This window comes from Manacus vitellinus, unplaced genomic scaffold (assembly GCF_001715985.3).
Source record: "Manacus vitellinus isolate BGI_N305 unplaced genomic scaffold, ASM171598v3 scaffold_6_pilon, whole genome shotgun sequence".
NCBI lineage: Eukaryota > Metazoa > Chordata > Aves > Passeriformes > Pipridae > Manacus > Manacus vitellinus.
The window spans coordinates 2,479,283-2,491,834 of record NW_021940750.1 but is presented as its reverse complement, the minus strand read 5'-3'; the positions used below and the strand labels follow the sequence as shown (position 1 = coordinate 2,491,834).

The window sequence follows — 12,552 nt, the reverse complement described above, 5'->3', positions numbered from 1 at the left end:
AGGTTTTATCTTAGGAGGGTAAAGTGACAACCTGTATTCTTTTTGCTTGTGTCAGTGGTCATTAATAATTGAATGTGATTTTCATCTTGGGAAAGAAAAAAAAGCGAAAGAAGAAAAGACAATCATAACATGGCTTTACTGAGTTTTAAACCTTCTAGCTTCATACAAAGATCTTGGGTATAAACAAAAAGAGAAAATAGTTGAGTGTGAACTTGTGAAATCTTACATTTTTCCTTTTACTGATAAATTAGGGTGACCTTTTAAATATCTTGGAAACAGAAAAAGGTTAAAATGGTTTTTATAATTTATGTTTTGTTTTAAATTATTTTTACAATTCTTTTACATAGTATGGCAGTTCTTCTAGCTAAATTGAATGTCACTATGATTAATTTTTAAGGGGTTCTTTTTGCCTTCAGAGATCCAGACTAGAGATCACAACTTTGTCATTGCCCCTCTATGTTACCTGAAGGTGAAGTGACCTCAGTGGTAGGGATTATTTTTCATGTCTTAAAATGTAGCTGGATTACTAAAGAAGGGACAAAGCAAGAAACAGGGTTTCTCTAGGATAAAATTTTTTTAATGTTTAAAGTTATACGGTAATATCTTCATTTGATGAGTTGATTATGGAAAAGATAATTTGTATTTACTATAAAATGGTAGGAAATAGCGTGCATCATCACACCAGTAAGTATTGAGAATTCAAATAAACCCGCTACTCGGTGTATTAACTTGATTGCCCATTTAAGTGAGTTATAATTGTGTTTATTTTCTGTTTATAACTGAATTTACAGTGTTGTCATAGCAATAAGTGAAGGATATTCTGTGCTAGATGCTTACTGACATGTTTTTTATTGCTGATTAGGATTGTCATAGTTTAGATGAACTTACTTTAAACTGACTTCTTATATTCTAAGGAGCAAATCAGTTGTCAGGAATTATTCTGGTAATAATTGTTTTGGTAAGAATTCCTGTTTTTCAACAGGAATTTTTATTAATAAGTACACATAATTGCTAGGATATTGTGCTCTAAAAGTTGTCTGCATTGATGATGCCAGGAGAATAGATAAGGATTTTAATTCAAATGCTTTTCCTTCAAATGTTGTCTTATCTCCAACTCAGTTGAAATACTTGTAGAGGGCAATAACAGGCAAGCTGTGCTGGTTGCAGAGAAGAATCTTTTCCTTAATTTTGAGACTGGATGAAAGTGAGGAAGACAGTAATTCCGAGTCTGATGAGGTAACAGATGTAGAGACAAAACTGCAAAAAAACAGAAGATATCTTAGTTTTATCCTAAAATGATGTAATTTTTGAAAGTCCAAACAACTAGCTTGGAGAATGTCCCCCCTCATCCTACCTCCTTTTATCTAACAGCCTAAGTATGATAAACATTTTTATTGAAGTATGCCAAAGCAAGTTGATTGTTAAAATGAATGTACTTTTCTAAGATCTTAATTATATCAAATGAGCAGAATTATTGTGCTTCTTTCATATCATCTGCAACCATCCTTCTGTAGGATTCTGTAATTACTACTTTAACAGACTTTGCTTGTGTTAAGAAGATGTGTGCGCTGTCTTAAGACTTCTTATGGTAATGATTTTGTATCCTCTTACCCTATTGTTCTTCACAGATTCTAGCTTTAGGGTACGTGACTTGTACAAGATAAGCCATTTTTTTCTGGTAATTTTGTAGTTAGTTGTTCTGTCACAATACAAATTGTGGATTGAAAGTCAGCAGATACATTTCAATCTGGTGGTTTTAAACTATTGTGAGAGCTTAAATGTCTTTCAATATACTTTTTAAAAGTTTGTTTGTATACTGTAAATTTGTTGTAGAAAGAAATTCACAAATGGATTGTTGATAGAGTATATTTAGAGAGTGCACATGTTTAAGATTAGAATATTTTACTCAGTTTTTAAATGCTTGTTCTCTCAGTGCATAAAAAAGCAGATATATGAGCAGTTAATGATAATTGCATTTCATTTATCATGGTGTCTTTTAATTGGTTCACCCTGACTGGATGCCAGAATTCTGTATTCTTTGCAATTCTCAAGACTTTTCATTGCACATCTGCTTCCTCTAATCCTTTTCAGGGTCAGCTCTTACAAAAGCTAATGAAAGGTGGAATAATTTTTAATTTCTCTTGAAATGGAAAGGATTTTTACTTTCCCTATGTTAAATTTGTGAGGCAAATAGAAGTTTGCATCTGATTAATAACATTTAATAATTTCAGTTTATTAATATATGAATTCAAGTTTGGATGATGAACAAACCTCAGTAATACCCTCAGGGCTGATTTATGGCTCATAGATTTCATGATACGTATTTCCATACTTTTCCTGTGTTCACATACCAGAGATTTCATAACTGGAAGTTACAATTGCTGTTGTTTGGTGTTGTTTTTGGTGACCAACAGTATAAAATACTAGAGTTGTCATAAAAAATCATCATTATGGCAAATTTAAGAAGGTTGGATCTTGTTCTGAGTACAGAAAATACATTGATATAATCTTGTGCAAATGTGTAGGAAGACTTAAGAGTGCAGTTGAAGTGCTGGAGCTCTGGTTCTCTAAGAATATATGGCCAGCATTCAAGAGCAGAATGTACTTTATGTGTGAATATAAAAAGTAGTCAGAACTTGAGTCTTGTGAAGGTTTGTCTGTCGATTAGGCTTTGTTTGCATGCCAGTCAGTTCAACAAATGGTTGTTAAGCTGCCACAAATACTATTTTCACAAGCGGAGCCTAGAATTGTTCTTGTCAGTGAGTGGAAGTCTTGTAAGCAACACGGTTTAGCATCAGGTTGAATCTGTATGCTGCAGCTGTGTTATGCACTGTTTTTCTTCTATGGGATCGAGGTTTTAAAATCTTTAATATGTTTAATTTCTTCTTCATTTTAAGAAAATATGACCAAGGTTTATCAGTAAATCAGTATGGCATAAAAATGAGAGGAGAGTTGAATTGTTAATGCAAATAATTTATCAAATAATTATAAGTGATATGACTTTTTTATTTTCTATATCCTAGGATACCAGATGGTCCCATTGATCAGGGACCAGCTGCAGGAAAGGTACATGCTTTAGAGGAGCAACTTCTAAAGGCCAAAGAACAAATAGAAAACTATAAGAAGCGGACAGGAGATGGTGTGTAGATAAGTTTTCTTTTACTTCTGAAACAAGTTTTGGTGTTTTGGTATTTAATATCACAAATGTATTGGCTTCTTAACAAATAAACCCTTAAAAAAAAGCTACAATTACTGATGCTTTTATACCTTTTAAATTTTTTTTTTTAAATAGAAGGCCTTGGAAAAGACCATGAAATACTGAGGAGGAGGATTGAAAATGGGGCTAAGGAACTTTGGTTTTTCCTCCAGAGTGAACTGAAGAAATTGAAAAATCTAGAAGGAAGTGAACTTCAAACACGCATTGATGAATTTCTGTCTGATTTGGGTCATCAGGAAAGGTACTTCTGTTAGTTGGTTTTGACTTTTAATTAAACTGTTGTTATGTTGTTCAAAGGTGCATTGGAACTTATATTTTTAGTTGTTGTCAATCTTTTGGCCTCCGCATTGTTGGAGTACCTTTTGTATCATATTAAAATATTCTGTATGAGTTTTGTTCATACTGAACAAAATTAATCCAGAAACTGTTAAAAATTCAATGAAATCTGTCTTGAAGCGTATTATGTTTATAACTCTGTTCCCAACAGGATTGCTGTGACAGTTTGTGTCTTATCAGTAAACAGTTATAAGAAAATAGTCGAATTAACTAGATATACCATCTTAAACAAGTATCAATTTCCCCAAAAAAGCTGCGATCTGCATGTGTAAGCATCAGTAATAAATCATGAGCCTTTGAAAATAATACTGTACTAAAGGGGAAAAATGGTAAGAATTTTCAATTCTTTAGAAATAATTTAAATACTATTTAAAACATAGTTTAAAGATAATATGTATTTATTTCTATTTATGATTATCAATGGGGGCAAATAATATAGTCCATTAAGTTTTGTAATTTAATATTCCACAATCCCAAAATCCAGTTTGTCACAGTTTGAGTTGAAAGTGAGAAGGGACTATTCAATTGTTGAGCGTTATTATTCATATAAAAGATGTGATCAAATTTCATCCAATTATTTCTCACTCAAGTGCAGCTATGTATGTTTGACTGAAATAAAAGTAGTGCTTGGCTGAAGTAGAATTTTCCTAAAGACTTGAGATCTTCAGTTGAACACTGAACTGACAGAGAATCTGCCACTTCCTTGGACAGTTTTTTCTACAGTTATCTCCCCTCAGAAGTTATTCTTCATAGAAGTTATTTCTGTTTGTGTTTCTTGGACTACAGGTCATTGATTCTTACGTACTTTTTAAACTATCTCTGCCAAAAACTGGAGCAAGTAGTCTAATGCCAGACTTTCATCATGGTAATAAAATCACTTGTGTACGCATTTTTGCCCTGTTTATAAAGCCAGGATGAGGCAGTCATCACAGTGAAACCTTGAATAATGTGTGTTTGACGCCAGAAGGTTTTTATGTCCCTGCCTCCCAGGATGAGTCCTTTTCCTTTCTACACCAATGACTATTAATTCAGTAAGCCCAATTTGCAAGTATCTGTATTTCTGACAGCCTTGTGTTCACATCTCTGTGTACTTAAGGATGAGGTGAAACCCATTCTAGAAATGCATAGGTCCCTTGCATTGAATTTTAAAAGTTATGAGATGAATCCCAGTGTGGAAGTGTGAAACCACTGTGGTACTGGAAGAAGTTTGTATATGATACAAGCAATTGCATCCTTTTTTTTTTTTTTAATTTGACAATTTTTGTGTAGAATACATGTTTTCTTTTGACTGTCACAGTGGTTATCAAAAGCAGAATATCCTGGAGTCTCTTGAGTCTTAGTAGTAGATCTGTGTAGACCTTACTGTATGGTAAGGTCCTCAAAGAAAACTAAAGTTATTTAAGCTAAAGCCAAACAGCCAGAAACTAGGTTTTATTAAACTAAAATGTAGACCATCTATTTACAGTATGGAAATTCAAAGGAATTGCATACGAGAAAACAGATACAAAAATGTTTCTACAATATTCAACCTGTGTTCTTGGTGTACTTACAATATTGCCTTCAAGCAATAATATTACCTTGTCTTCTTGGTTGCCTCTAGTCCCAAGGAATTTTTTTCTTTCACCTTTAAGGTCAAGCTATTTGCTTCTTTTCCTTTAATCTTTCAGTCTTGCCATGTAAGTTGCAGAAAACTCCCAGTTCTTTGTGTGCACATCCTTTGGCATGTGATGCACTGCTGTCCCTGGAGTGTTCTTTGCCCTCACAATGCACAGGAGCTCCCCAGGGAAGGAGCGGTCTTGTCTTCCCTCCACACAGTCCATCTGGTCTCTGTTCCTGAAAGGAACATAGCATAAGTTTGGAATGAGCAAATGAGATGCTCTCATTCACTCCGAGAATAACAGGTTTTTAGTGTTTGGGTTTTTTTTGTTATTGCTGAGGTTTTTTTGTTCTTTTGGTTTAATTTTTTTAAGTATATGTGCACTTGAATTTTTTTAAAGGCATTAAAAAAGTTGCCAAATGCCCTTTCATTGACAGTGCTGTCTTAAAAAGTGCTGTCTTACTAGAATGGAACACTGAAAGTGAAGCTGGTATTACTTATTTATATATTTATACATGAATATACATGAATAGATATCTTAGAAATTTTAATACATATTTTAATATTTGGATTAGAAAGATTAATGTTAATTATAAGTACTTAAAGCAGTCTGTCATGCTGTCCTTATGTGGGAAAGCAAATAAAAGAGGTGGGTAGTGATCAGATGATGAGATAGTTTCGTAAGGAAAGAGATGAGTAAGGTAGTGCTTGTTATTGGATGCCTTAATCACTGTTTGTTGGCTATGTCCTAGGGACTGTGTAGATTTTTCCCTCAGAGAGTGCCAGTCTTGCAAATGTTTTTGTGAAGTGTTTCACTACCGATTCTGTTTGAAAAACAACGTTGCCCAACACAGAGTTTTCTGCATTGGGAATTACATAATTGTGTTCTTCTTGTTGCTATAGGGAAGAGAGCTGTTGAGAGTAACTTCAGCTTAACATTGGAAAGACTACTTGATACAGAGTTAATAAAAAAGAGCAAATTAATGCTCTAGTTGTCATGGTTGTTTCCTTTGTTGACAAGGTGGCTGTTACTGAGTTAGTTTCATTCCTTCTCCTCCTGGGGAACAGCTGTCAGCAGGGATTTTGTGGTATTTGGCCAATGTTTGATGCATAATGTTTGGACAAATTTTCACATTATTTCCATTGAATCACAGATTTTTCTTTTAGTTTTTATTTGTTGATGTAAAATTCCTAGGAGATTTAAGTGTAATTTTGCCTTATGACTGGAATAATTGTCTAGACTGATTATTAAAAATGCCCACTCTCCCTCCCTTTATTTTGGCAATCAAATGCGTATGAAATATATAGCCAGATTTTTTCCTTCATTATACTTTGCAGGAGAAAAATGATTTTAAGAGCAGGTCCAAGATTTATTTTATGATGTGAAACAGCAATAACAATTAATTGATATCGTTGGTTAGTAGCATAATGAAAGACCAAGTGTGATACTAAATATCTGCAATGCCACTGTCTGAAGTTTTCTGCATTTTACCACCTGCAGTAACCTCTAATAATACTTTGCAGGCTAATCTTTTGTCTGCACTTGCCTATCCTGGGCTCATGAATCACTGGTCCATCTACTTTTAACTCTCTATATGGCCCCTGACCCTGGTCTTTGCTATTTGTGTCTTTTCTAAATCTGCATTAATAAGCCTTCATGATGGTCACACTCAAAAAACCCTAGCAGATGTAAACTTAAAAATGCACATTTCTCAGTAGTAACAATCAAAGAAAGAAGGTCTCTATCACTGTGTCCTAAAATAGAACTACCTTTATAATAATTTCTGAGTGATAACACCTATTAATTTTTCAGTTCCTGGTTTACTTCAGAGTTTTATAATTTTTTTTTTAAAGACTGTGGGTACTATCTGAAAACTCTTTCATGAATTCATAAAAATTTCCTGCAAATTATTTTATATTCTTTATGGTTTGTAGTGAGCAAAGCTGCCTTTACCTAAAGTCTCAAGCCACTGAGGCTGTATAATGGCTCTCTCATCATTTATCTTAGCTCAGCAGTGATGGAAGATAATTATATTTCATCTGTAAGGCTGATTATTAAAACTTACTTACTGCCTTTCCTTTGCTATGGACACCATGGCCAGTAATATAAAATTTGGACAATTTTTTCTGTAGAAATAGTAAAAATTACTTAAGATCTGAGAGAGAATGTTTTTTAGTTGGTAAGCTTTATATTTTCAGTTATTTTATGTCAATATTTAATAGAAGTATATTTCTATAAAGTAAAAGGAGGCTATACTGGTTACTTACATCAGAAGTACACAAAAGACCCTTTTTAAGACTTGTGAAAGAGCATTTGAAAATTGTTTAAAATATGGCTGTGTGCTTGCACAGCTGCTTTTAATGATAGAAGATTTTTTTTTTAGTGTTTAGACCTTAAATTTATATTGTATCTTAAACACCCAAAATGGTTGCATCCCATTTGGGAAGAAAAGTATATTTAAACTCCCAAGAAAGTACGTGGGTTTCCCTTTCTAATATGTCTACTAGCCTAAATGCTTTCTGTAAATTGGAAAACACTGTCTTAAGAGCAGCAGACTCTTTATCTGTTATTTGTGTATAATCTATTATATTAGATTTACTCCATCATTAATTCTGTTCTAATTTTCCCTAAACTGTGTTTGCACAGTTTGAGTATATACTTTGAGTATTATGTGTCTTTAATAGTTACTGGTTTAATACTAGTTACCTGATGATACTTTAAATGGTTTATTTGTTTGCAAAACTGCAATAGGGTGTTTCAAGCTCAGTTACCATGCAAAAGAAAATCCAGTTTATATTGTTTGAGATTAGAATGTAGATAAAGTTCTTCCAGTTGATTGGCAGAAGGTAAAGGTTAGTGCTGGTGAACAATTTGGGTATAATATGTACTACAACAACATTAGATGCTATATAGGTCAGTGTCACTGCTACCCTGTGTGGGTGTAAAGGCCAGAATGTGTGTATGAGAGCGTATGAGAGTGAAAAGGTACAGATCCATGAATATGGTTATTAGCAGGAGAACTCTGTGTGATAACTCTGCTGATAAAGATAGGCCTGTTCCAATTTGATATATTTCAGTGTTTATTGCTTATGTACTGTGTCACTGGAAATAGTTACCTTAATAGGGATACACAGTCTGCTCCTCTCTCACTTGCTAAGCTTGTTTGCCTTAGCTAACTACCTCTGTGCTTCCAGTACTAACAGGTGCTGCCAACAACGGGACCTTCACACATTGCTATGAAATATACTTCTCTTATCCTCATACTCCTTTTTTGTCACTTCCCAAATTTCTCTGCCTTTGTTCTGTTGCATCTCTTTCTCACAAGTGATTAAACTTGTGGTTTATCAAGAATTTCAGGCAATAAATTGCAACATCTAAAGTTCAGATGAAAATATTAAGAAATGTGGTGCAAAGTTAAAACTTTGTTATGGAGAAGTGTTTAGCAATTTTAAATATTCTCAATATGTGAAACCAACTCTGAAATTATTAGTTCTGAATTGGGCTACCTTTTACTTTTAGAATAACCATTAACGTTTTAACAAACACTTTAAATAATATGCCTCTCGTTTAGTATTTCCTCCCAAAAACCACAGAGATTAAAAAAAAAATCTTTTCCTAGATGGTACTGTTTGAACTCTTTTTCACAAAATCAGTAATTTTAAATAATCTGGCTAATTTTAACAAAAAAATGCCATATATTATTTATCTTCTCATAACAAGATATTCTTTATTCTGTTATTTGACAAATGAAATGTTATAACCCCAAGAAGAGAATCTCTAGTGTATTACATAACCTCAATTTAGTATTTGATAGTTCATCAAAATTCAATTTTTGTAATATGGACTTGTATGGCCATGAGTCTGTTTAGAATTTTTAATTTTTTATTTCTTTTCTACTTGAGTATTAGTGGCATGAAGTCATTGTAAACAGGTGGAACACTGCTGTCTCCTTCCAGAATCGGAAGGAGCTCCATATTATAGAACATACTGCTTACTAAACCTTGTAATAATATCCTATAGTTGCTTTTCATTAACAGAAATAGAAGAAATGTTGTACCTGTGCTAAAGACACTTGTAATAATATATTCTATACAAACATAGTAAGATAATTGCAAGAGGAAAAGTAACAATGCATTATAATAGAAGGTATTGTAGCAATCACTATTGCATTTCCATGTGGCACCGCTGGATAATGTATCTAGCATGTAACTGTGCTTTCCTTTTAGTTTGCTTTGGCACATACCAAACCCAAATGCTTTGTATCAAGCAAGTCTTATGCCTAAGATTTTTTTCCAACCCATCTCCTGTTGAATACATGAGTATGGAATGTACATTAGATGAAGGACACACTCAATCTTTCTTGACTGCTGTTTGAATTGTGGAGTAGGAGGTGGCATGAAGAAACTGTTTTTGAGGCTACAATTGAAATATCACTTTAGTTTATCTTTAATTTAATCCTCCGATTTAGTAATGCCAAGATTGTTTCCCATTTTTTTTAAGATTGTTTTCCGTTGTTGTTTATAGGTCAATAATGACCGACTTGTACTACCTCAGTCAAACAGATGGAGCAGGAGATTGGCGAGAAAAAGAGGCCAAAGATCTAACAGATTTGGTACAGAGGAGAATAACTTATTTACAGGTAAGAGAATAGCGCTTTTGAATCAAGGTAATTCAGTCAAGCTATGAGAGAGTGACCAAAGGAGGGCAATGAAGATGGTGAAGGGCCTCGAGGGGAAGGTGTATAAAGAGCAGCTGAGGTCACTTGGTCTGTTGAGCCTGGAGAAGAGGAGACTGAGGGGAGACCTCATTGCAGTTACAACTTCCTCATGAGAGGGAGAGGAGGGGCAGGCACTGATCTCTTCTCTGTGGTGACCAGTGATAGGACCCGAGGGAATGGCCTGAAGTTGCGTCAGGGGATGTTTAGACTGAATATTAGAAAAAGGTTCTTCACCCAGAGGGTGGTTGAGCACTGAAACAGGCTTCCCAGGGAAGTGGTCACAGCACTAAAACTCACAGAGTTCAAGAAGTGTTTGGATGATACTCTCAGGCACATGGTGTGACTCTTGGGGATGGTCCTGTGCAGGGCCAGGAATTGGACTCAATGATCCTTGTGGATCCCTTCCAACTCAGCATATTCTGTGATTCTGTAAACGTTTTTTATTATTATGTATATAGCACTTAACTGTGCCCTTGTAATAGAGTAATTACACAATATTTTAAAATAAATGTTGTTATATGAATGAATTACATAGAAAAGAAATTATAACATTTGTTTCAAACATATATTTTATATGTATATGGAAGATAGTATTTCAAGGAAATCTTTAGGGTTTGGACTTTTGTTGTTGGTTATTTGTTTCCTTGTGTATGTGGTTATTTTTTTGGATCTGTGGTTTTCAATGGGCTGTATTTAGCTGTTTGAATTCCTTGTTTTATTATAAAAGATAAGTTTGGTTTATTTTTTTAATCCTTAGAGTGTCAGAATTCAAAAATATGTTTGCACACTGTTTAAAACAAAAATATAAAAGTCCTTGTATCAAACTTCTGAACAAAACCATTTTTAAAAACACGAGTATGCAAATTTGAAGTGCTTGTATAGTATATTGTCTAGACTGTTTCAACAGATGTGTGAGACTTCTCATATATGCTCATATTTTGAGTGCATAAGGCCTTTTTTATACAGGTGCTTGTGTGTGTGTATAAATTTAAATAAAACTTGTTCTGAAGGTTTTGGGACTTTTTTTCATGTCTGAATGCATGCAGCTATTTATGTAGTGATCAAAAAGATATTTAATGTAATCTGTTTTATTTGTACTTGGTTTATTTTTTGTGGCATGTGTGAACCTGTATTGTATGGTCACTCCTAATGCCTGATCTTTTCTCTTGTGTGAATAGCTGAATTTGTTTCTGAGATGTTCATTATTTCACAGTTCACCTGTTGGAATCTTCTGTGACCAAACTATGTATTTGTTGCTTGTTAAATAAAAAAGACACCCTTCTGAGGAAAAAACATCCCTGTAAATTATGCAGGAGTCATCACTTTATTGTATTCCTTCAACTCTTTCCTGAGAACTGTTCCTCATTCTTTCATTTTTGATGTCACTGTTTGGCAGTGGTATACTGTAACTACTTTTCATGCTGATAAATAGTCTTTCTCTACCTTTTCCTCTTCTTGCATGGTATCCATTTGTTGTCTTATTTAGACATATTTATATTTCTGAAGGGTGAGTGTCTTCCTATTGTATGTTTTACAATAGTCAGGATAGAGTTCAAGATTAGGACCTCCAAGTATGTATAATGAATAACAAGAATAAAAGTTGCTTAGGAGAGCAGAAGCTCAAAATTGAAGCATTAGGTAAATGTGTACATTGTTTTCTAGTGAAGTTGAAATAAATTTACTTACTGACTGAAGAGCTGGAAGACCAGTTAGGTGCTCCTAAAATTTATTTAGATGCATATAATCTATGATAATGGACTTTCCTCTTTATTAAGCTAATTTTTTCTCACTTAAAAAAAAAAAGTAGAAGCAATATTAAGAGTGAAACCAATGCCAAGTCACAACACATACAGAATCCTAACATTTCAAGTAGTACAAGTAGTTAAGTCTTTCAGGAAATTTATTATATCCTCAGGCACTTCCAAGAGAGGTAGCTATCTTTATCCTCATTATCTTCAGAAGAAAACATGTTGATGAGCATGAGCAGGTGGTTTACAGAAAGCTGTGGTATTAGATTCGGAATCGGAAATAGGTCTGCATACTTGGATCAATTTACTTCATACAGGCCATTTTGTTTCTGTTTTATTTATAAATTTATTAAAAAGCAGTCAATTATAAAATTTTGGTCATGGAAAAAGCATGTTTTTTCATATTTATGCATTTAAAATATGAATTTAATCATTATGGGTCCATCTCGACACTGAGAAACACAAAAATTACTATTTCCCTCTTTTTACTATTACAGAGGAAATTACCTTGTTTTGTATTTTTAATAAATCATCACTGGTGAAGTTGGAAACATGCAGAGGTATTACTGCTGCACATGAAATTCCGTGTGACTATTTCGTATGAAAGGGTCTAGAAACCATAAAGAAGGGACATGTGTTTCCTTGTAATTGTCTTTGTGGTTTAAGCTGAGGAAGGGCAGTACATATTTTCCAAAAAATGTAATTCTAGCTTTGATAAATGTTGATATTTTTATTATAGTGACTGTGCAAGTCATCAAAAGAGTACTAAGTTCTTGGGTTTAGCAAATAAACAGCAATGTAAAGCAGTCCATGGTTTGAAATTACACATATATACCCCTTTATTAATAATATACCTGTATTAAAAAATAAAATCGAATTAAAAATTCAAAAACCCTTGCCTCTCAACTCAATGCCAAAAAGAATTATATGGAACAT

The 12,552-nt window shown here is 33.6% G+C and overlaps 1 protein-coding gene across 2 annotated transcripts in view; it reads left to right on the top strand.

Moving 5' to 3' along the window:
- The window catches only part of FUT8 (fucosyltransferase 8), an 84,336-nt gene that overhangs the window by 42,685 nt on the left and 29,099 nt on the right, over window positions 1-12,552 (top strand). Inside the window, exons 5-8 of one of the 2 annotated variants that reach the window (XM_029964270.1) lie at window positions 3,024-3,139; window positions 3,293-3,458; window positions 3,705-3,785; window positions 9,652-9,790. In XM_029964270.1, coding sequence (XP_029820130.1) covers window positions 3,024-3,139; window positions 3,293-3,458; window positions 3,705-3,785; window positions 9,652-9,790 — 502 coding nt within the window. The remainder of the gene's footprint in view (window positions 1-3,023; window positions 3,140-3,292; window positions 3,459-3,704; window positions 3,786-9,651; window positions 9,791-12,552) is intronic. The other variant, XM_008919750.4, reaches the window with a different exon arrangement.